Source organism: Oryctolagus cuniculus, chromosome 1, assembly GCF_964237555.1.
Source record: "Oryctolagus cuniculus chromosome 1, mOryCun1.1, whole genome shotgun sequence".
Lineage (NCBI taxonomy): Eukaryota > Metazoa > Chordata > Mammalia > Lagomorpha > Leporidae > Oryctolagus > Oryctolagus cuniculus.
In genome coordinates this window covers 166133249-166158589 of record NC_091432.1, presented here as the reverse complement: position 1 = coordinate 166158589, position 25341 = coordinate 166133249, and the positions used below count along the sequence as shown (strand labels likewise).

Genomic DNA, 25341 nt, shown 5'->3' with positions numbered 1-25341 from the left:
TTCCATGATTGCATGAATTTGTCAACTTGGAGACTCAGTTGATAAACCCACTAAATCAGTTGATAAAACCACTTACACAAGCCCAAGACTGACTATTCCTAGAGGCAGCATTGGGGCACAGCAAGTTAAGCCATCAGTGACAGCACAGGCATCCTACATCAATACTGGTCCATTTCTGATCCATCTACCTGCTAATGCACCTGGAAAGGCAGCAGACAATGGCCCAAGTACTTGAGCCCCTGCTACCCACGTGGGAGACTAAGAGAGTTGCAGGCCCGTGGCTTCATCCTGGCCTGGCCCTGGTTGTTGGAGCCATTGGAGAGTGAACCAGCAGAGTAAAGATCGATCGATCGATCTCTTTCTTTCTCTCGGTCACTCTGCCTTTTCAGTAAATACATACATAAGTATTTTTAAGAAAAAATGATTTGTAGAACCGGAAGATTAACCAGATGTGTAAATGCCTTCTTTTAATCTTAGTTTTCACATCTGAATGTCAAGGAACAAAGACTTGAAGGTTTTTATTTTTATTTTCTTAAATTAAAAGTTCTATGGATGTTCTATACAGCACTGGAACCACAATCTTTTATAGATCCCAAACACCTGGGGTGCATGTTAATGTCAGAGATGCCTTTAATGAACATTTGATTAGTCATTCCATACACATGTACTGACCACGTGAAAGGCATCAGACATCCATTGTTTTAAGTACTTTAATATCCCTGACTTGCCATACCCCTTACCTCCTATTCTTTTTTTTTCTCCATAGCACTCATTTCCTCTAGCCCAAAACATAATTTGCCTACTTAAGTTTTTTCATCACCTGCCACTCCTCACTAAAATGTAAGTTTCATGACAGAACAGATATGTGTCCCTTGTTGCACCATCCCTGGGGCTTAGAACATTGTCAGATCCTTGGTCTGTACTCAGTAAGTGTCTCTTGAGCAAATAAATAAATGTGATCTATACTTTTCAATCCCCAGTGGGAACTGAGGTGGTCTTTATTTTATACTTGAAATCAGGGCTGGCCGAGGCTAGGGAATTTATTCAAGATTACCCAGCTAGTCAGAGACAGAGCCAGGATCCAAAACCAAGTAGGTCCAACTTCTGGACCCTCTCTCTCCTACTTTGTCCATCTGCTTCTCCTACCATTAACACTTGTCCTGCACATGAACCAACAGTGTCCATGTCTCACTTGACACCTACTGTTCTGTGAAACAGTCTACAGTTGAGTAGTGTTTTATTATTATTATTTGACAGGTAGAGTTATGGACAGTGAGAGAGAGAGACAGAGAGAAAGATCTTCCTTCCGTTGGTTCACTCCCCAAATGGCTGCTACGGCCAGTGCTGCACCACGATGATCCAAAGCCAGGAGCCAGGTGCTTCTTCCTGGTCTCCCATGCAGGTGGGCCAAGCAGGCCCAAGCACTTGGGCCATCCTCCACTGCCCTCCCAGGCCACAGCAGAGAGCTGGACTGGAAGAGGAACAGCCGGGACTAGAACCGGCGCCCATATGGGATGCCCGTGCCACAGGCGGAGGATTAACCAAGTGAGCCACGGTGCCAGCCAAGTAGTGCCCAAGAGGAAAGATGACCAGTTTGATTGTAGTCCACCTCACAGCAGAGTTGGAGCTGGATGACAGCAGAGGTTTCAGGGCAGGGAAAGCAGGGGAGGATGATGCCTCCCTGGGTGACCACCAGGACCAAGTAAATACCACCCCCGTCAGCCATTTGTTAAGGTATGGATAATTAAATATTTGCAGAAACTTTTAAATTCTCTCCCCTAGAGAGAGTCGTTCATGAGTCTTGAAAACCTGTCCCTCCACCCCCTTTTTTGTTTTCTTGGCCAGCCATTACACATGCTAGGTTATATAAACTCTTCCCCTAAATTCATGGAAATGGTTGACTCAGTTCTCTGGTTTGCTTTTGTGTGATGTGTTTCTGGTAAGCATTGATTTTTCTTTTTGTCCTAGTCTGTGATGTGCCTGTTTACATAGCAATCATCTATTTCAAAGAAGTATAAAAGGCTTAAGTGGAGACTAGTAAGCTATGTGGAATGAAATCTCTGAAATGCCAATTTGAGATCCGAAGCTGGGGGACAGGGTTAGACCTTAAAAGGATCTCAGATGGTCTCTCATAGACACATGGCAGCTCAGATTGAGTTAGAGTGACGTCACATTGGTCTGATGTTATTGGGGAGAGATGCTATAGGAGATAAATTGTAAACAATTACACTCTGTCTTTGAACTGAAATTTTTTGTATTTTGCCATAAAAACTGTTAATTCACTTTTAATTTTGTAGAAATCTCACCTGACTTTGGGCAGAATATTCACAGCGTATTTGTTTCGATGTGTGTATGTGTAGGTATGTAGGTAAGAATACTTAGAAAATGTCATTCTGAGACCCTGACTCTACCCACAACAGTCCCAAGAAAGGTTTCTATTGCCTGCTGAGCTTCTCTTTTAGCATGCATGTTTTCTGTTTGTTGTTAGCTGTGTCGTGAGTTCTTTGGGCTTTTTAAATCACTTTTCTGGCATCTTCCTTGCTGTGAGTTGTCAGTGTTTTTGGAAGTTCCCTTATGGCCTCTAACAGCAAACTCTTTCACCTTCACGTCTCTCCTCCAATTTTAATTCACTAGATCTACTCTTCTATGAGTCTGTTCACAAGTAACCAACTTTGTGAAAATTAAATTTGAATTAACAGAGGTGAGAAATGAATGAATGAATGAATGAAATGAAACATAATGTTTCTAGGCAGTTGCAAAATTAATTCTCCTGCCTGTACTTCAAAATCAATCCTATTTACACACTCCTTACAGTAGCCTTTCTAGTGATGAATTCTTATTTATTTCCTTGTTTCTATATTTGTCTTGCTAATCATGATCTCTTCTTGTCACTTTTCACTTTCCTGTAAGTGTAAAAGTTTTTTGTTCTAATTCCTTTTCCAAATCAAAGTCTGCTTTAAGAACACATTTATTTCATGTAAAATCATTTATGTTTAATCATTTACTTCATATGGAGTAAAATACTATGTTTCAAAATTATATTAACTTTATACCATATAATTCATTTTTGAATACATGGAGAAAAATATAGTATGAATTAGAGCAAAATGTACAGTCTGTTGAAGGCATAATATTTTATTCTCCTGGGTCTCCAAGATACCAGTGCTAAAATCTGGGTATTTGTGTCTAATTTTTTTCTGTACTCAGTGTTATCATGATAATGAGTGAAACTTGATAACCAAGAAAGCATGACCAGGGATGGGAAATTCCATGAATGAATAGATAAGAATGATTTGTAATTAGCATATAATTATATAGAATAGTGTGTGTGTGTGTGTGTGTGTGTGTATACAGAGGCTAATGGATATGGAATCAGAATTATAGATGACTCCTGAAATGCTCAAATGAATTATCCTTTTGGTTGGCTGAGTGTGCTCCCTTTTTAAAGCTATTAATCATAGCCGGCGCCATGGCTCACGTGGCTAATCCTCTGCCTGCGGCGCCGGCACCCAGGGTTCTAGTCCTGGTTGGGGCACCGGATTCTGTCCTGGTTGCTCCTCTTCCAGTCCAGCTCTCTGCTGTGGCCCGGGAAGGCAGTGGAGGATGGCCCAAGTGCTTGGGCCCTGCACCAGCATGGGAGACCAGGAGGAAGCACCTGGCTCCTGGCTTTGGATTGGCACAGTACGCTGGCCGTGGCGGCCATTAGGGGAGTGAACCAATGGAAAGGAAGACCTTTCTCTCTGTCTCTCTCTCTCTCACTGTCTAGCTCTGCCTGTCAAAAAAAAAAAAAAAAGCTATTAATCATAATTTACCTGTTGACTATGGCACTCCAAATTATAAACATATGAGGTTTTATATTGATAAAAATCTTTGCTTCTTTCCCCTTCTGCATCTACCTTCTCTGTTTGCTGTTAATCACACCCATGTTCATGAATCACATTTACTTGCTTGGGAGTGAGGGATTGTGAACCAAAATAATTCTCTTCCATCAGAAGATTCTATAAGGCTCATACTTCCCAAATACTGCTGTCTTGCCCAACCATACATAGCAGAAAGAGGTACCAGAAGAAAAGCTCTGAAAACCATGTAGAGCCTCTTGGATCTGTTATTCCCAAATGAGGAAATAGAATTAGTGAGCCAATCCAAGGATCTTGCTCCTTTGCCTATAAAACAAAATTGAGACAACAGTGATGACTGTTGAGTAATGACAAAGGTTGCCTTGCAGTTTAAATTCTCCCTCCATGGGGACATGTAAGAACCAGGGAATTCAGAGGTTGGATTGTACTCTGGACTTTCTGTAGTCCTTTTTTTTAAGATTTATTTATTTATTTGAAAGTCAGAGTTACACAGATAAGGAGAAGCAGAGAGAGAGAGAGAGGTGTCTCCATCTGATTTTTTACTCCTCAATTGGCTGCAATGACCAGAGCTGTGCTGATCCAAAGCCAGGAGCAAGGAGCTTGTTTTGGGTCTCCCATGCGGGTGCAGGGACCCGAGGACTTGGGCCATCTTCTACTGCTTTCCCAGGCCATATCAGGGAGCTGGATTAGAAGTGGAGCAGCTGGGACTCGAAGTGGCATCCATATGGGATGCTGGCACTGCAGGCGGTGGCCTTACCTGCTGCACCACAGTGCCGGCCCCTCTCTATTTCCAAAGTCTGTGTTTCCTCATCTCCTCTCACAATCTCAGAGTGACTTGTGAGACACGTTGGCGATGTATTCCCCCAACAGTCACCTCCATGTGAGTCACCCTGGTGTACACACTTCACTACACATTCTCAGGCCAGAACCACAGTTCCCTTGCTGTGTTTCTCGAAAGGCCGGCCATTCAACACGTCTTTTCAGGATAATTCTGTTGAAGAGAGAAATCCTTGGAATATGTCTATTTACCTAGCATGGGGCACTCGTTTACTGTTCTCTTCCAGCAGAGTAAAAATGTAAATGACCAATTAACCAGGCTTCCTCACCCGGCTTGGTTGTTAAGTGTTCCCTGACCCCCTCTTGGTTCCAAACCACCTTATTACATAACTCACCACACTGTTGGTGGAAGGGACAGGTAAGAAGAACATGAGTTTTTTATCCCAAGCTTTCTCACTGCAGCAACACGAATGGACATATTCTTATTAGCTATTCTGGTTCAGAATGTTTCACATTTCCTTATAAACTTGACTGGTGCATCTTCCCTTTTTATCATCTATGGCTCTACACAAAAGCCCAGCCAAGTGAAGTTCTTTGTTCCTGTGAAACAAGTGGTGTAAACAGATGGTAGCCTATACATGTTAGTGCAAAGCAAATCCTATTTTCTATGCAATGTAAGAAACAGCAGACTGGAAGTTTTCACTTTAATAGATCTTTGGTGTGGGGTTCAGGGAGGGGAGACTAAACAATCCACTGTTAATCTAGTGTCTTTGGAATTATTTTGCTAAATCAATCCCCTGTTCCTTTCTCTGCCACACCTGTGCCAGTCCCTTACCTATCTGGCAAATTGGGTATTAATTTGGTACTCAGTGGACTTGGCTCAACTTTTATATTGTTCTTCCAAATATGTGTTCCCTTCAATGTCAAAATGTAAAAACCATCATTTTAAACCTACTGAATTGGTTCCTACCAATTCTCCCTTCTAATCAGCAGATCAGTGTATAGTCATTTAGTTTGTATCCCAGGTTACTTGATGATGTCACCTTCTTTAAACAGCAGTGTGTTCCCCCCTCCCCCAAGAAACTACCACGTCTCCATGCGATTGGCACACGTGACTACAAAAGATGTTCTATGTTTGGTTCTTACTTCACCCTCAAAAATATTCTTTGCCAAGTACAGAACCCATGCAGATCTCTTGAGATCTGGGTTTAAAACCACCCTTGACCTTTGAAGTTTAGGTTCATTTATTCTTGGCAGAATAAAATGTATTGTTTAGAGAGAATGGGATTTGAGAGGCTCGTAATAGAGACTTGTAACACTTCTTGGACCTCAGATATGTCTTACAAAACAAAATGTTTATGAGCTAAGTGTAAATGATTCAGCAACATACGGATCAAATTTCCCCCTAAAATGCACACGGATTTAAAAATTAGCAGGAAAAAAAATGGCCTGGTAAAAATGTGCTTTGAATTGTACCAAACCCAGAAAGTTTGAAATGTAGTTTAAGAAGCCTAACAAACCCAAACTGTGCCTAGTTTTCCCTTTGTGGGTCGCTTTTATTCCCTCAGTATCTGAGTTGGGAATCCAGCGATCAGAAGTGGGAGAGAAAAGTCCTGAAGGGTTTTTTGGTTTTGTGTTTTTTTGTTTTGTTGTTGTTGTTGTTGTTGTTCTGCTCTGTTTTGCTTTGTTTTTAAGCAGCTTGTGTCACACCCCTGTGCAGCCAGAATGGGAAGTTAGGATTTGGCTTCAGAGTTGCCCTTGGTGCCTCATGTTGCCTTCTGTGTGGCTGTTTTCTCAGGTTCGCACCTTCTGCTCCATCTCCTCACCACATCAGCCCCCGGAGAGTCCCGGCTCCTTCGTCAATACTGCAGAGAGCACAGCCTCCCCTCACCCAGCAGACATCAGGTGCGCACCTGAAGTCCTATCAGCCAGAAACCAACTCTTCCTTTCAGCCCAATGGCATCCACGTCCATGGTAAGCAGGGAGCTGGCAGCCCCTGGAGTCCTGTTGTGCTGTTGCTTTCAGTCAAGTGTCTTAGTTACCACTTGTGGATTTCAGATGTTCTGTTACGTATCAGACTTGGGCTTTTGATTCTCCTCTAAAATTTCACACTTAATATGCATGAAATCCAATAATAGTTTCCTGGCGTGGACCCTGGGATGGGATGACTTATGACACCCAAACTGGTCAGCACAAGGCAATGACCCCTTCACACCCAGTGCTCTTACACCTCACAGACAGGCCCTAGCAACAGCATCTCATTTCTAAACAATAAACAGCCCATGGAAGAGGATGCCATGGGAGTCCTTGGGCCCATGCGTGCCTTCTCCCTCCTAGTTCTTGCTCCCATTCCCACATGCCGGATCCTTGTGTGTCTTTCAAGGCGCAGATGAAGGGACACCTCCTCCCTGGAGCCTCTCCTGATCCCCCCCACTGAGGTGATGTCTCCAGGCTCTAAACTGATTGCACAGCACCGGCATCCTCACTTTACCTTGTGTGTACTTACCTGTGAGCGAAATGCCTTCTCACTGGTAATTGTAATCTTATTTCTGAAATCAGCTTCCTGCTCCATTGTCATTTATCTTGGAGAACCTAATACAAGTCTGCACATGTAGTAGAAATACTCAGGGAGTGCATAAGGAATTTAAGGAGGTGGGGCAATGAGATATCTCAGTAGTTTCAAAATGGAGACATCTTGTATTTAAGAAGAAATATCATAGGGAGCTAAGTCTGAATTAATTTCCTTTCTTTATTTAAACCTGTTTTGCCAATTCAGACACAAAGCTTGGTGAACTTCCATAGAAAGATGAACTGACAGATCTGCAAACTCGCATCATCTTTTACTTTCTGGAGCAGCCAGGCCTTCTGCTATAAGCAAACGAGACACTGTCCATTTAAACCAGGTGTTTCAACTTCTTCTGAAAAACATGAGTGTCTTCTGTCTGCCTCTTACCAAAAATTTACTCCATAGGAGTTATTAGTTGGATTTAATAGATGGTGTCCCCTAACAATTCTAAATCAGTATTTAAACTGAATGTGAAGAAGTATGAGAAATTATTGAAGATGGACAAACCAAGCTGTGCTGAGGCGTTAAGCTTGGAGAACATCCAAGTAGGGGCCGGAGCAGCCAATAGGAGGTAACAGAAGGACACTGACCAGGTTTAAGAAGGAAAAGACTTTGAAAAGCTACTGGCTGTGGATTGAAGTTCCATCCATCTCCTCCTCTCCCTACTTCCCGCCTGTAACCACACAAAACCGTTTCTTCCCCAAAAAATATAGATCTCCTCCATTATTCAGGCCTTTGGTAATTTTTACCTTGTTTTGTCTGTAAGTTTTTTCCCAAGCTTCAGTTACATGTTTATTCAACCAAGAAATATTTCTTGATTGCCCAGTTGCAAAAAAGAAAAGCAACAAGTATGTAGAAAAGACAGTCCTTTTCCCACTGAGGGGAGCTCCCAGATCAGTGGAGGGCTTGCCTAATGTGTGAGAGACCCAAGTCCCTGTGCTGTGAGGCCACCTGCACCCTGCCACTCAGGAAGATTGACATGGAATGCAGAGTAGGTCACTGATTGTAAGACATAATTTTTTTTTTTACTTTCACATTTTAACACTGCTGAAATCTGGACATAACTCACAGTCAGTGGCATTGTATAATTGGCAGTGATTTTTCTTTCTGGAGCTATGTAGAATAATGGAGCGTTTCACAGTCAATGGTGTCATAGTTCCAACGAAGTGAAGTATAACGTGCTTTGATTTCAACTAGGAAGCGCATTTCCAAAAATTTAAAAATTAACCTATGTGTAGAAAAAAAGAATTGGACAGAAATTCTCCAAAGTATGAACAGGCTTTGTGTTGGAGTTGTAGGATAATGGGTGATTCCTTCTTTTTTCTGCTTTCTAAGGACATTTTTTTAGAGGGGTTTTGGAATTAGGCCCATCTGAATGGTAATATCAGGCTTGTCTGAATTGTGCGACTCTACACAAATTACTTAGTCTCAGTTCAGGTTCATTAAGTGGGGAAAGTCTCATCTACCTTCTGTCATCCCTTGTTAGGAGAATTTGACAAGAAAAGCACCTGGCACAGAGTAGGAGCTGAACTACTGACGCTGTACCTTCTACTCCCTTCCTTTTCCTTTGTGAATTAGGGTAGTGGTTATAGCCCTAGGGCGAGCATAATACCTGGTGCAAAGTAGACATTTAATAAATATTACTGAACTAGTGATTGACACTCTCTCATTCAACAAGTGAACAATGAAATGAGGGGACACAGAAAATGGAATCTCCCCGTCCATTGTGCCCTGCCTGGCGGCACAGTACTCTTTTTTTCCACATTTCCTTTTTTTGAGATAAAAACTGAATATGTGTCAACTTGGAGTTGTTGGGTTTATTTTTTAACTTTTCCTTTTTAATTGTTAATGCTTCCCATGACCATTGAGAAACTGCTTGCATCAGCCCTAAAAATAAGTTCAGGATATGGTTGGGCAAATTGGGAAATTGTGACTTTTCTCCAGGAACATGGGCAAGAAGCTGCTGAGATGACTTTGCAGAGGGAATGCCCATGTATCAGCCTCTGGACATCTGCTAGGAATTAAAGGGTAGGGACCCAAATACAGCCTTACTGCCTCCTTTAAGCATTTTTCTGGAAGTATTATCCTGGAGCTTTCTGGTCACAAGGGTTTCTCATTAACTACTCTTAAGGACAAAATTCATCTACTATTTTTTAAGTGAATGTTGGAGCTTTGGGAGTGAAAGGAAACTTTCTTAATGCATTGCGTTTGTTGATTGTACCTTTTCAGATTTTGTTGGATGAGTTTGCTGCGTGGAGTTATGCAGCATCCTGGTGACAGGGAACGTCATCCCCTAATAAAATTCAATTTTTAAAGCCCCAAGCAGTGTCAGGGTTTCTAACATGATAGCTACAGTGAGTGAGTATTCCCTCTTTCAAGAAGTCTATGGCTTTAATGAGCATCGTTGCCCCAGTATCCGTTGTACTCCTTGCAGTAGGCAGAGGTCAGGGAGAAATGTCCTTACTGTATTTCTAGAGATGGGATCTGAGACCTATAAGAATATGAAGTGTCTAAACATATCTACTTTGCTAGAATAGCCACAGCCAGTTCAGCAAGAGGTTCATATTCCCAAGCTATATTCTTTTTTTTTTTTTTTTTTTTGACAGGCAGAGTTAGTGAAAGAGAAAGAGACAGAAAGGTCTTCCTTTGCCGTTGGTTCACCCCCCAAATGGCCACCATGGCCAGCGCGCTACAGCTGGTGCACTGCACCGATCTGAAGCCAGGAGCCAGGTGCTTCCTCCTGGTCTCCCATGCCGGTGCAGGGCCCAAGCACTTGGGCCATCCTCCACTGCCTTCCCGGGCCACAGCAGAGAGCCAGACTGGAAGAGGAGCAACCGGGACAGAATCTGGCGCCCCAACCAGGACTAGAACCCTGGGTGCCGGTGCCACAGGCAGAGGATTAGCCAAGTGAGCTGCGGCGCCGGCCGAGCTATATTCTTTTTTTTTTATTCTTTTTTTTTTATTTTTATTTTTTGACAGGCAGAGTGGACAGTGAGAGAGAGAGAGACAGAGAGAAAGGTCTTCCTTTGCCGTTGGTTCACCCTCCAATGGCTGCCGCGGCTGGCGCACCACACCAATCCAAAGGCAGGAGCCAGGTGCTTCTCCTGGTCTCCGATGGAGTGCAGGGCCCAAGCACCTGGGCCATCCTCCACTGCACACCCGGGCCATAGCAGAGAGCTGGCCTGGAAGAGGGGCAACCAGGACAGAATCCAGCGCCCCAACCGGGACTAGAACCTGGTGTGCCGGCGCCGCAAGGCGGAGGATTAGCCTAGTGAGCCGCAGCGCCCGCCCTGAGCTATATTCTTAATCAGCTTATTTCTAAGTCAAAGGCACACTGAAATGAAAAAATAGATCTCAGAAGGACTTTGGTCTTTTTTTTTTTTTAAGAGTTGTTTTGTTTATTTGAAAGACCGAGTTACAGAGAGAAAGAAACAGGGAGAGAGAGTCTTCCATCTGCTAGTTCACTCCCCAGATGGCCGCAACGGCCGAAGCTGTGCCAATCTGAAGCCAGGAGCCAGGAGCTTCTTCCAGGTTTTGTTATGGTATTAATGGGTAATTTCTCTTAAAATACCCTGTTCACTCAAGGTAGTTAGAGTGTTCTTGGCATTGCTAAACCAGCATGTTCACAATTTTCTTGGTTCCAGACCCATAAAGGAGAAGCCAAATTGAGTTCAGGAAGTTTTGACTGGTCAGGCAAATCTGAATGTCATTCAATCCATGCACTATAGTACCAGTAGTAGTAGAAGATAAAAAAGGCACCCAGTTTATCCACAGGAAGATGTCACAGGAAGGTATTAAAGATAAATGGTTCATTGGGAAGCTCAAATGGGAGAAACCAGGCAGAGCAGAAACAAAGGCTACAAACGACAGTGTGGTATACACAGGGAGAAGAACCGAAGGGAGATTGTGTGTGGGAGGATGCATAGGTTAACATGTGGCACAAAGCAAAGGATGCTGGAGAACTAGTAAGATTGGTTCACAAAGGATTTTATGCCCTGGTCAGTGTAATACAATGAATGAACAAGTCAGCGTAGCATTTTAGGAAAGACTGCTACATGGAGAATGGAATAAGAGAGGTAGAATTATTAAGCTGTCAACTATGAGCAGGATGGCGGGCTGCATATATGGAATAACCAGGCATCAACAACTTGAACAGAGAGTCCATTTCACTCAGATGCAATTGGCAAATAGGGGGATGATTTTGGAGTAATATGGAATGGTGCTCGTTCACGAACAGCCTTTCCTAGGTAAAGAGCTGGAATCACAAAAAAGGAAGAAAATGAAGAAATCCCCACCCTAGCTGCTACATAGGCACCAGCCCTTTCTACCCTACTTTAATACCATTTCAAGGGAGTATAACCCCTAAGGCTCCCTCCCCAGAGAGGTGCACACCCAACCTTTCATGGCCTTCAGCTAATGGCAGATCCCACTCCCTCCTGGGTGCTGCACTCTGTTGTCATCTGCTGGTACCTGTAAACTAATATTTCCCATCAAAATTTTTTGTGTGCATTTTTAGTAACTACCCAGGAGCGGATAACCGCATTCAACTGGTTGGCCTGGCTGTCCAAAATCCCTCTTGAATATTTTGTTAATGCTGTAACAAAATAGGTTTCATAGATTTTGAGCTCTCTGTCCCAGTCCTAGTTTCCCAGAGACCCTGTTACTTTTTATATAGATTTATGCAGAGCACAAGACTTTTCAGGATTTATTTACTGCGTTATAGCAGCAACATCAATGTTCACTCTTCTTGCATAGTACAAGTCTAAAGAAACAGTGCTGAGTGGAGTAACAGCCCACAGAGCTGCCAGTGGCCAGGTCTCCTCCCATCTTTCTGCTTTGCTGTCTTGAACAAGAAATGTTTCTGCTGGTCGCGATATGAATGCTAGCTTTCTCCACATCTTGTCCCAGAATCAGAGAGAGGAAGGTAAAGAAGGAAGAACAGGTGCACCTTTAGCTTAGTCACACAGCTACCCTTAGATACAAGAGACTGTTATAGTGCTTTGCCATGCTTAGCAAAACTGCAGTCCTGTTGTAACATTACTGGATAGGCACACTGCAGGGTCTGCCAAGCATTCTGGATGGTTTTCTAAAATTTTAACTGGAACTAGCACTTCCTACCTCTCAGACAGATTTATTTGGACCACCTCTTGGAAATTGATTGTAGAGTTTAGAAGTTTCTTTTGAGGGTTCTGCCCCATTTTCTGCCCCTCTCCTCCATTCTCTTAGCTGACTGTTCTTCCTCTACTTGCTGTCATTTTCACTCCTTGGAGTTTGCAGTTGCCAGCACACAGATTCCCATCATCCATGGCCCAGTTATTAGATTTCATTAGGAACACACCACAAGGCTCCCTCCTCAGCCTGGGCTGTTTGATACCAGTGAAACACAGTGGGAAATGGGAGGCTTCTCTGTTGGTCACTGCTCTTGTGGTTCTTAAGCTGTCTGTTCATGATTGAATGCATGCCCTGCCTACAGGCTCGGAAGAAGCAGGCCAGTCGGGTCCCGGACAATGGTGGCATTTTCTACCTCGGTATGGAGCTGTAAGCTTGTCAGCCCAGTTCAAATTGACTGCACCAGGGAACAAAGGGTTTCCAGCCACCAACAGGCTTCCAGGAACAAAACACCTTGTAAATGGCTTGTCCCACCAAAGAGCCAAAGCATCTTTCCAACTATAGAAAGCTCAGAACATTGCTATTCAGGTGAAAATGAGGTGACAGGTACAAGTTTAACCAACTTCTTCCTCTGTTGGTTGTTTACTCACAATGATTGAGCAATGGAACTTTCCAAGTTGAGTAAGGGTTACAGCCACGCCTGATCTCATCACTGGGGATTTATAGTGTTAAATCTTTAAAGGTTACTCTCTTAGAGGCAGATTTTAAAGACAATAAACATCCTCCACTCTACAGGAAATGTAGTAACAACCAAGTGCATATGTGAGGTTGTGAAATAATAATGAAGTAGTTAAGACTAGAAATTATATTGCATAGAACTTGCGTGTGTGTCACAACTTCTAGAAATCTCAGGAAGACAAATAGAACTGATTATAAGTCAACAGAGTATCAGACTTCACTGAGGAAGTGGTGACATATTCAGAAAAGAAACGATCCAGTGAGTGCACTTCATGCTATTCTGATGTGATCATCAGCAGTCATAATCAGGCATAATTTTCGATATCAGACATGAGGTTATTAATGCTTACATAGTACTAGAGATTGATGATTAGATTCAGAGAAATCCTTAATTACTGTCATATACTTAATTACCACGAAATTACCTTAAGAACAGTTTTACATAAGTAGTACTTGATAAATTCTGACAGTGTGCTAATGCTAAAAAACAAAAGGTAAATTCCAAGTGCATATTTGGGGTGCTGTCAGCATTTCAACATGAAAGGTTTTGTGGGAAGGTTGTAAGATGGTCATCGAAACCAGAAACGCTGTTTGAATGATTGATTATAGAAATGACTGAACTGTGAAACATCTGCATGTGTAATTAAGCATATCATGCAGAAGCCAAAGCGCGCACACACACACACACACACATACACATAGAAGAAATGCACCAGATTAGTGTGCCTCGTTAGATAAACAAGGATATCAGGGTGATTGAATCGATTAACTGTCACTAAATTGGAAGTTTCCTTAGGATCAGGACTGTATCCTTCTAGATTGCCTTGTTCACAGTAGTGCTTAATAAGTTTGTTGAATAAATATGATTGAGTAGAAAGAAAAGAGAAGAGAGGTGTCTTATTTGTGGCTTCCTAGACTAGAGGAGCCAGCCCCTGGCAAAGCTGTGACTTTATAGTCACGTTTCCAGGGCCCCTCTGTGTTCCCATCTGCCTGAGACCTCTCCCTAGAGGCAACAGAACAGTCTGCTGATCCACTCACACATCAAGCTCAGTGCAGTACCATACCAATTCTCGTCCCTGTTTGCATTTTAAAGTGGATACCCCAGACAAAGCTGGTGCTGAGCGTCTAGCAGTGAAGCTGAGGGCAGTGGGAGCCTCATGCAGAAGGGATCTTGAAGCGTCCCTAGTGTCATCCCTAGTGCGTGTAGGTGCAAAACCCTTGCTTCTGAAAGCCTTTTCACCTTTCATTGTGTTTACAGACGCTAACTTACATACATACCCACTATGTGGTCGTATTGTAAGTGGCAAGTTCCAGAAGAGAAGGTGTGTCTTGTCCAAGGTGAACGTGGAGGAAGGGAAACAGTGAGATATGGAGGAAACTAGAGAAAGGAGCATGGAGGCAGGCAGGTGGCAGAGCTGAAGTGGAATCCGGCGAACAAGCCGGTGTCATCCTGATTCTGGGTCTGTGCACTCAGCCGAGGGTGATAGGTCTCTTTTGTAGTTGTTACAAGAAGGAGAGAGAATGCCTAGACTATGGATGGTGCCCGGTTCATTAGAGCTATTGTAACTGCTCTTATTTTCCCACTGTGCACTAGGTACTAAGTGTTCTGAGTATGTACATGTAAGTCATTGAATCCTTAAAATAACATTAATAAAAATATTCATGCACCCTACCCTTGCAGGTAAGACAGAGGAAGAGATGTACTGCCTTGCCCCGAGTCCCAAACCTAGTGAGACTGAGAAGTGGTTTTATAAACCCAGTCTGACCCCAAAGCCTACCTTCGTTTTACTTTGTGATGGTGCTTCTAGATTTACTGCTATTGAAGTTTATAGTTACCTACTTGGGAAATATTTTTGTGTGAGAGTTATGTGTGGAATATAAAGAAGAGGTTCCTGGCAGGGTTAAAATCCTGCTGATAATGTGATTTCTATGATTTTTAAGACAAAGTGATTTCCCACCAACATGGTAGCTTGTCTCTGGACAACAGTAGCTGGAATTGTTCACTTCTTTCTGCATCAGGCGGTGTGATGAATGTCTACCCTTCCCTCTCTCATGACTCCCTAGGACAACCCCATGAAGAAGGCATTGTTCACTCCCATTCTACAGATGGGAAAGTGGAATCAGTACAACATTAAATAACTTGCTCAAGATTTCTTACTTTTGAAATGGAGAAGGTGGAAATTATACCCAAGACCTTCCGACTCCAGGTCATATTCTACATGTGCTGCTGCGGCTGTTGACAGGGTATTGTGTGTAGATAAGGAAGAGGGCCCTCTCTTGTTGCCTCCTGGAGGAATTACCCTAGAGAATGTGTGTGTGTATGTGTGTGTGTGTGTGTGCGCGCGCGCGCGCGTATCTTAGGTGCCATGTTTGCTCAAACAGTAATTTCTTATAGAAACCTCAGAAATCTCATTATTAAATCAACAAACCTGGGTCTCTGGGCTATTAGCACAGTCCTTAAATATAGGTTGAGGGGGGCCGGCACCGTGGCTCACTTGGCTAATCCTCCGCCTGTGGTGCCAGCATCCCATATGGGCGCCGGGTTCTAGTCCCGGCTGCTCCTCTTCCAGTCCAGCTCTCTGCTGTGGCCTGAGATAACAGTGGAGGATGGCCCAAGTGCTTGGGCTCCTGCACCTGGCTCCTGGCTTTGGATCGGCGCAGCGCCGGCCATAGCGGCCATTTGGGGAGTGAACCAACAGAAGGAAAACCTTTCTCTCTGTCTCTCTCTTTCACTGTCTATAACTCTACCTGTCAAAATAAAAAAAATACAGATTGAAAATTACTGACTTGATGAATGTTATCTGTTCATTGTTTTAAAAGTTCTCACAGTACTTAAGCTTATAGTTCTAAGTTCCTTCCCAGCTTATGCTTCCCCAAGTTTCACTGCTCAGGTTAATGACTGTTTAGTAATCGTTGCGTGTTCTTATAGAACTTTTTCAATGTTTGTGGAAATGAAATGGATATGTGTACCTATATTTAAATGTGCATGTATATGTATCTATATGTATATCTACATGCTACATGTAAAAATAGTCATCATTCTGCACATTTGGCATCTTGTTTGATGACTTGGTTTTCATTTAGCTTAGCAAAATATATACTTCTGATTCCCAGGTCAGTATATATAGATCTACTCTGTTTTTAAAATTGTGTAGTACTCACAGGAATATGTTACCATTTCAAAAAAATTATTCTCCCAATAATGGACTTTTTATTTATTTATTTATTTATTTTACCTTTTCTCACAGTGGTATATGAAATCACTGTATGTGTATATATAAGGGACTTCAAAAAGTTTGTGAAAAAATTGGATTAAAAGGTAAAATCGGCTGGCGCCGTGGCTCACTAAGCTCCAGCACCCCAGGTTCTAGTCCTGGTTGGGGCGCCAGATTCTGTCCTGCTTGCTCCTCTTCCAGTCCAGCTCTCTGCTGTGGCCCGGGAAGGCAGTGGAGGATGGCCCAAGTCCTTGGGCCCTGCACCCCATAGGAGACCAGGAGGAAGCACCTGGCTCCTGGCTTTGGACTGGCGCAGTACGCCAGCTGTAGCAGCCATTTGGGGGGTGAACCAACGGAAGGAAGACCTTTCTCTCTCTCTCTCCCTCTCACTGTCTAACTCTGCCTGTCAAAAAAAAAAAAAAGATAAATTCATTTTGGTGCAAAAACTTTTGAAAATCATGCATGGTTTTTCATAGTACACATTTCTTATGAACTTTTTGAAGAACTCTCATATATGGATATGCCTTTATATACATACATATGAATCTCTTTACACACTTTCACAGGAAGTATTTCTAAAAGAGAAATTAAGTTAATTGGTACATACATTTTCAGGTTGGATAAGTACTGCCACATCCTAGTATTTTTTAAAAAATGAAAGTTGTACTAATTTGGACTCTCACTAGCAGCACAGTATCACACCTGTTTCCTCACACTGAATGTGAACATTTTAATTGTTGCCAGTTTGTTTAGCCAAGATTGGTGACTTGTTTTAATGTTTCCTTTAGTTAGCACTGTGATTGACTATCTTATCATATTCTCACTCAACACTAAAGACAGTTTTTAATAATAATGAAGACTAAGTAAGAGGAGCTACAACTTGGGTTTTTATTGTCTTTGTTAAGTAGTTTGTCTGTTCTTTCACTCTGACAGTCATATTGTATTGCTTCCAGTATGCAGTTCATTTTCTTAATTGCAACTCAGAAATTTATTGAAGAGAAAGAGATATCCTGAAAAATCTCCATTACATTGACTATTAATGCTTCCCTGTCAGTTAACTTAAAAATACCTATAGAAGTACATTTAATCAAAGTTATTATAGATTTAGTATTTGTCTTCTGTTGAGTTAGTAACAGAAACACAAATGTTCTGTCTTATGTGTGAATCTTGTGAGGTTTACTCTCTAGTGAAAGAATATCTTAAAATCCATTAAATATTTTTCTAATAGCTCTGTTTTAGGGGCTGTTCTGTTGGACTCTTCAGAGCTAAACATGTTAGTGACTGTCCTGTAATTCTTGTATTTTTAACGGGAATTTTCTGTGTGAATATGATAATAATTGATGATTTAAAAGAATAATTATAAATAGTTATTGGCACAGCTTTCTTAAAAATAAAGAGCAAAATACACATCATCAGCATATGAGTAATTGGTAGTATGGCCACTGTGTTAATCAAACAGAACAACAAGGATGATAAAACACTAGGACTGGCTTGATCTGTCTCCGTTTAGATCATCCTGGCTCAACACCATATTGCAAAACAAACCCAGCTCCCTTAGAATTTCTTACTGGTTTACTTAAAATTGTGAGTGCTCTTTCTGATTACAGGAATTTGCCCCCACTAACCAGACTGTTCTGACTAACCCCTTCATTTCATTCTTTTGCAAGGTCTTAGAGAACAAGATCTTATAAGATGCAAGCCTATTGAAGTAAAAACATTCAGGCATTTTTCTAGATCATTTAAGTGTGACCACTAACCCCTCCCTTTATACATTCCTTTACCAAGCCCAGCCTTATATCACACAACCCAAAGCAAGTTCTTAAATTCCCTTGTCATTGGGGCCTAATGACTGTGGGAGTTTGAATTAGCAAAGCAATTATACACAGTTCTTTGTACCTGTAGATCTGGGCTGATGCAGCATTTTTTACATGTGGGCATGGAATCATGTTGTCTGCTTGGTCCCTGTAGCACTTGGGACATCTTGGTGTACCTAATGCATACTTAAAAATCAGGAGTTTAAGGTACAGTAGAGTGAGTTAAGCAGGAAAGAAAGCACCCTGTGTACCAGCCACAGTCATCAGAATAGGACCCTCACATGGCAGTGGGAGGACATCTGTCTGTCAGGAAAGGTGGAGCAGACAGGACAGATCACAAATGGGGTTGTCCACATTAGCAATTAGCATACACAAGGTCTAACAAGTTAAAAAGCATAATTTCCCAATGGCCAGATGGAAGGAGTTGTCAGGGATTTGGGGATTCAGTAACATTTGTCAGGTTTCACAAGTACAGTGTCTACTCCAGCTCAAATCCGCTTATATAGATTTCTGTACTCTTTTATTTCCAGTTCAGATTTAATCTCCACATAACATTCTAGACCATAGATTTGGAGGAAGCCTTGGCTATGAGGCAGAGGTTCGAGGAAGCAATAATCAAGTCACTGAATCACTGGCAAGTGTGAGCGGGGCCCACTCTTAGGACAATGCTGGAAACTCGTGTCATCACAGACTTCAGAGAAGCCAGCAGTCATATCTTTAGTAGAAGAGTGGATGCGATGTGGAAATTTGGTTACAGCTGGACAGCAGAAGTCAAGGCCACAAGATCAGCATAGGGTCATCAGTGTGACCAAGATAATTGAGTCATTTGAATGAGGTCCATATTTTCACCTTAACCAAGACCTTACATAGGAGATAAAGTCACTAGAAGAGAGAGCCAGGCAAGCCATATTGATCCGTTCCCATGGAGGGTGAATTCCAAGGCCACGAAGTCATGGTAGATCTGTGATCACCACTTCATCTTCAAGAGCCACTAGGCCCAGTGTAAAGGACCAGGGACCAACCTAAGGGGCAATTTGCTCTGCTCCCCCATTTCAAGTTAAAGCTGAGCCATTCTGTTTTTTCTAGTGGAGTTTTATTTGGAGAACATTTGGGTGTCTGTAAATCATCTAAGGATGCCCTAAGAGCCTCTCAAACTTTAGTGTAAGAAATACTCTGCTAAACTCACAGACTTCCAGGCTCTTCAGCAGAGTGTAGGGTCTGCCATAGCACTCAGGAGTGTGTGGGTGCAGCATATCTACCCAGGTGGAGCTTTGGCTGGTGGCACCCACTTTTAGAATCATTGATTTCCAAGAGCACAAGGGGAAAAAAAGAAATGTCACACTGTGTCCCATAAATATGTATAATTATTGTTAATAACATACTTTAATAAAAATAAATTTTTGAAAGTCATTGGCCTATAGGGCCAGTGCTCCCTTGAATGATCCTCAGTCAGAGATGATGCAGTCACAGGTTTGCCTGTGACTGAGGAAGTAGATACTTTCTGGCTTCCTTCTCCTTTGCCTCCTGGGAAAGTCCTGTAAGTACAGAATGACTTAAAATGTATCAAGAACCAGGGGCCAGTGCTGTGGTGCAGAGGGTTAATGCCCTGGCCTGCAGCGCCAGCATCCCATTTGGGCGCCAATTCGAGTCTTGGCTTTTCCACTTCAATCCAACTCCCTGCTAATGTGCCTGGGAAAGCAGCTGAGAATGGCCCAAGTCCTTGGGCCCCTAGACCTATATGGGAGAACTGGAAAAAGCTCCTGGAACCTGGCTTCAGATCAGCCCAGCTCAGCCATTTGGGGAGTGAACCAGTAGCTGGAAGACCTCTGTGTGTGTGTGTGTGTGTGTGTGTGTGTGTCTACCTCTGTCTATAACTCTTTCAAATAAATAAAAATTAAAATCTTAAAAAAAATGTGTCAGGAACCAGTCTGGACCTCAGGGGAGGCTGAGGGAATGGGATGCAGAGATTCCTTTTCACATCCCTTTAACTCTCTTTCTGAAATCTCAGCAGACCTTTCCTACAGCAAAGCTTTCTTGGAAAGACAAGAGCAGGTAGAATTAAATCTTCACTCTGCCATGTTTCCCTGGTTCTGCTTTATATCCAAATATCTCTGCGTCAGAAGGTTGCTTGTGAGCTCTAGGGAAAGGAACCTGAGAAAACCATGGCAGATTTATCTCTACACTCAGAGGATGAAAGCAATGTTGGGCTTATAATGAGACAGTAGAGCAACGATTTTCAGTGATTTTACTATTGACCAGATATGTTCACACTTACTATTTTATTTGGCGCTTATAGCCACCCAGTGGAGGTACATATGCTGGCCACAAGTGGTTCCTGCCTGAGAAAAATTTTCAACACATTGTTAATAACCTTGACCGTTGGGAAGGATTGCCTCTCACTACCCTTGGGTAGAATGTCAGATCCTCCATGCTTCATTGGTGTCTAACTTGTATCCAGGAGATTTGAATCCTAGGGAGTAGTCAGAAGGTGATGGAGGGAGGGTGGCAACTCCTAGGCACCTGGGCACTGAATTTCTTTCATTTGTGCCCTGTGCTCCTTTCTCTTCCTACTTTGAGGATTCTGCTGCCTCAGGAGAATAGAGTAGAGAATGAAAGACTCAGAAAAGTGTACGTTTTCCCCCAGGCCACACGGCCAGTAAAGGAAAGTTGGCTTTCACATCCATCTCACACTCCTCAGGTCTTCTGAGTTTTGACGGCGTCTATTATATGTAAATTCCAAATGCTTTCTCAACATCAGGATTCACTGAACCATTTTATTGTATGTATCCACACGTGGAAATCACTTAGACACATTGCAATTGGTTTACTTTGGCAGCTTATCATTATGAGAATTTGGAAGCCATAGGCCACCTTGCACTAGGATTTGGGGTGGTTTGGGAGTATTTAAATGGAAATTGATTACATCTTTAACATGTGCCTTCCTTCTCCCACTGCTTTTCCCAGTGCATTATAGTTCCTTTCAGCAGCATGCTCTAGCCATTTCCATTTGGTATCTAAGCCCTTTGTACATATCAGTAGCAGACCCCTCTGCCTCTTTCCTCTCACCTGCCCCTGGAGATAAGGAGACAAGTCCTAGGGCCAGTATATGGCTCATGGTGACCAGTGGAGTCCCCAGCTTGCTGCAGACCAGGTGAGGGGCCCTGGGGGGACAGTGAAAGAGTGTGCCGAGTGTTCAGAGACTGTCTCCCTGCAGACTGTGGGCTGGCAGCAGGAGCTGCGGATGGCCCCTCCCTCTTGGAACCAGGTGCGCTTTTTTCGATGGAAGCCCCAGTGCTGCATGCCATCTGTCCCAGGGCAAGCAGACCAGACAGTTGCTCCAGCAGTCAGCTTTGGCTCCTCTGTCATGGGAAGTCCTTCAATAGGAATGTACCCAAGTGGGATTTTAAGGGTTATTATTGCCATTATTTTCTTCTCTCTTAGTAGTTGCTTAAATGTCAGTTGTAAATAGCTCGAGTGCTTTGCAAGCTGGTTCAATTCTCAGCCTGAAGAAAAATCTGTCTCCCTAACACAGTCTGTAAGCTGTTCCTGCAGCTTCCCCATTTATAGACTCTGTATTAAAATGAAGAGTCAGTGTCTCCACCTCTTCCAGGAAGGAAGCTTAGTAGAGTTCTAACTCAGATGAAGTCTTGGATGATGCTGATGGTCAAGACCAGGGGCGGAGGTGGGTGTTTGGACTAGTGATTGACTCTGTGTGGGACTCTGACATCCCATATCTGAACACCTGATTAGAGTCCCAGCTCTACTCCAGCTTCCAGCTTCCTGCTAATGTGCACTTGGAGGCAGCAGGTGATAGATCAAGCAGTTGGGTCCCTGTCACCTAAGTGGGAGACCTGGGTTGAATTCCTGGCCTCTAGATTCAGCTCCTCCGTCAGCCCTGGGTGTTGTGAACATTTGAGGAGTGATCCGGTTGATGGGAGCACACTGTCTCACTCTCTGCCTCTCAAATATGTGCATACAAATAGGGATTTTTGAAAAAGAAAAGACCAGGAGTCAAAGCAAAAATAATAGCCCAGTTGTGACAATTTCACTTTTGAGGGCAGCATCCTTTTATACTTAAGGGTGGTGGGTTATATGAGAAAAATTGCTTAAGAACTGAGTGTGTGTTAAATAGAACTTCTAAATATTTCTAAGCTTATTTCATGACAACATAACTGCTACTATTTTCTTAGGACCTTCTGTGTACCAGGGACTACACTCAATGCTTTTACAAACATTGTCATATCTAAAATTTTATACAACCCTATAAAACAGGTACTATTTTCAAAGAAAATGAGGTGCAAGAAATAAAATCATTTATCATATAACCCAGTTGGCTAGTAGGTCAATGTGCTTCAAACTCAGATCCAAGTTGTTCACTGAAAAGTGGCTGAATCAGATAATTAGCCCTAAGAAATTTCTGAAATGTCTCTGTTTCAACTCTTGAGAGTTTTTAGAATTTTTCAGTGATTAGGTCATTTGATCATTTTTACTACTTAATTCAACACTTCCCCCCTTAAGGAGAAAGACTGTACTTTGTAAAATGTTTATCTAGGTATGAAGAACTTTGCCTGTGATCTTGCAGCAAGATTTTATGTAGATCAATTCTATTCCTGAGCCCATGCCCCAGAAGTCTATATCAATTGTGTCCTAAAAAGGCCAAAATGTAAGTCCTGCTTGTGAAATTGGTAGCTCTGAGAATCTGGATGGTAATTCAACTTCTCAATTTCTTTGTAAACTGGGGACATTACTGCGTAGTTAAAGTAGTAATTGTTGGAAGAATGAACGATTTCTATGTAAAACACCTGGGACAATGGTGACCTCTGAGGGGCTGCTATAGCACTGACCAAAACATCCTATGAAAATGTTAAAGCAGGGAGAATAGCAGTGGAAAAACTCTATTAGGGAAGCTGGTTAGGGTGCCCTAGCCCCACATTCCATCCCTGAGTCTGGCTCCTGAGTCCCCAAGTCTGGCACCTGATTCCAGCTTTCTAAATGCAGACCCAGGGAGCAAACAGTGATGACTCAAGTAGTGGGGTCCCTGCCACCCACTTGGGAGACCCTGCTTGAGTTCTGGCTGCAGCACAGACCAGACCTGTCCATTACAAGCATCTGGGGAGTGACCTAGCAGACCTAGCAAATGGAAACAATCTCTCTCTCCCTCCCAACCTCCCTCCCTCCCTCCCTCCCTCCCTTCCTCCCTCCTTCCTTCTCTCTCTCCTATGAGTATTTTTTAATTAAAAAAAACTTGTGATTTAGATTTTATGATCACAGTTTTCATTCTACTGCCCATTTGTTATAAAATGAATGCTAGATATGTGAATAACTCCAACTGTCTGGATATTTAGAGATACTGAAATGGCTGAATAAATTTTTCCACTTTTATTTGGGATCATGCAAACAAAGTTATCAGTGATAAAGGCAGGGTATTTAACAGTTCCTCTACTTCCACTTCTTTGTCAGTAAAATGGAAACATTTGTTTGAATGACCTACTTAAAAGATGGTAATGTCAGGCACATAAGAAGGACCGCCCGAGGGGTCCTATTGCTCTATAGCTCTGCCACTGTGCTTTTTTTTTTTTTTTTTTTTTTTTTTTTTTTTTTTTTTTTTTGACAGGCAGAGTTAGACAGAGAGAGAGAGAGAAAGGTCTTCCTTTTCTGTTGGTTCACCCCCCCAAATGGCCACTACAGCCTGTGTGCTGCAGCCAGCCCGTGATCCAAAGGCAGGAGCCAGGTGCTTCTCCTGGTCTCCCATGGGGTGCAGGGCCCAAGGACTTGGGCCATCCTCTACTGCCTTCCCAGGCCACAGCAGAGAGCTGGACTGGAAGAGGAGCAACCGGGACAGAACCCGGCGCCCCTAGTCAACGCCCAGGGAGCAGCCGGGTTCTCGACTTTATTGGGAGGGGAAGAGCTTTTATAGACACAGAAAGGGGGCTGTCCAGGGCACAACCAGCTGAAAGGTAAGGCAGGACATGAGCCGGGCACGCCCTCAAGGGCCTATCACAGCCGAGGAGACATACTGTCCTTCCATACGGAAGTCTCCTGTCAGGCTAGGTACCTCCCCCGGGGGCCAGCTTAGATTGTTGGAAACGCTGAGTCACTGAGATGCGGAAGTGCGGCAAACTCGAGCAAAGGCTTAGAGGCCTTATCTAGCGAAGGCTTAGCAACTTTGTTTCCTTTCTGGTTGGAGCCCCCCCCGCATACCCCCCTTTTCTTTTATTTTGAGGATAACTGTGCCTGTCTTAGGTTGTCCCCGTCAGGAATCGGAAGTTGCCCGTCGTTGGAGAAGCCAGGGTTGAGAGCCTGACCATCCTGTCTTAGGTCGACCATTCCCAGGAGATCTTACCTGTCATTGGCTACCAGTCCCTTATTTAGGAGACAAGGGGGTGAGCGGCCTCTGAGTCTGCTTTGAACACACAGAATATGGCCGAGAAGATGTGTCTTCAACGACTGCATTCTGTGTCCTTTAGGAACCTCACTAGAGACTTATTAATGTTCTTCCTCATTGATTTCTGCCACAGATCACATAAGGTACCCAGAGGGGGCAGGTCAACGTTCCCCAGAGAGTAGGGGACTCCTCAAAGCCTCCGAGAACAAGGGCCCTGAGGAGGCTAAGGAAGCCTGCCTGCATCCATGCCCTTCTATGTCTGTCTGTCTCTGGAGCTCTGGTTGGAGCTCTTTACTCATCACTGGGGCTCACCCATGTCCCTGCATATGCAGCATTTGTATGACGGAGGCCAAAAACCCTACACTTCCTAAAGTAACCCACAAAATTATAGCCTGTGGAAAAATAATGCGAGTTGTAAAGCTCATAAATATACATCCTTCCTTCCACTTGGCTGGCAAACAGCCTCACCACCAAGAAACTGAGGGGCTGCCAACACTGCCTCTGCCTCTGATATCTGCTCATTCTCCTTCCACCATTCAGCATCACTTGGGAAAAGGCAGGGCTGGGCCTCAGCAGAGACATGGGGTAGCCTCCTGATTAGACCTGCCGTGGTAGGACAGGTAGAAGAAACCATACCCAAAACCTATACTCCACTGCTGTTCATTCTTCCTATCTTGAATGCATTCCAGAGACAAGAATCATATCTCTATATATCTGTTAAAGAAAATTTTCTCTCTGTTGTCATATATGATATAAAATTATATTACTTGATTCTCAATTATATGTCTGTTTTCTTTCACCTCCATTAAAATGTTTGGTTTACACTAAAATGTGAGTTCCAAGAAGGCATGAAGTATGTTTTATTTGTCACCCTGTCATT

The 25341-nt window shown here is 43.1% G+C and overlaps 1 protein-coding gene across 12 annotated transcripts in view; it reads left to right on the top strand.

The window, feature by feature from the left end:
- Nucleotides 1-25341, top strand: part of GLIS3 (GLIS family zinc finger 3) — a 797279-nt gene that overhangs the window by 760876 nt on the left and 11062 nt on the right. For all 12 annotated transcript variants that reach the window (XR_011379800.1, XM_070051548.1, XM_070051509.1 and 9 more), the window contains one exon: nucleotides 6433-6608. Coding sequence is in view for 11 of the 12 variants with exons in the window: in XM_070051548.1 (XP_069907649.1) it covers nucleotides 6433-6608 (176 nt within the window). In the remaining variant the exon portion in view is untranslated. The remainder of the gene's footprint in view (nucleotides 1-6432; nucleotides 6609-25341) is intronic.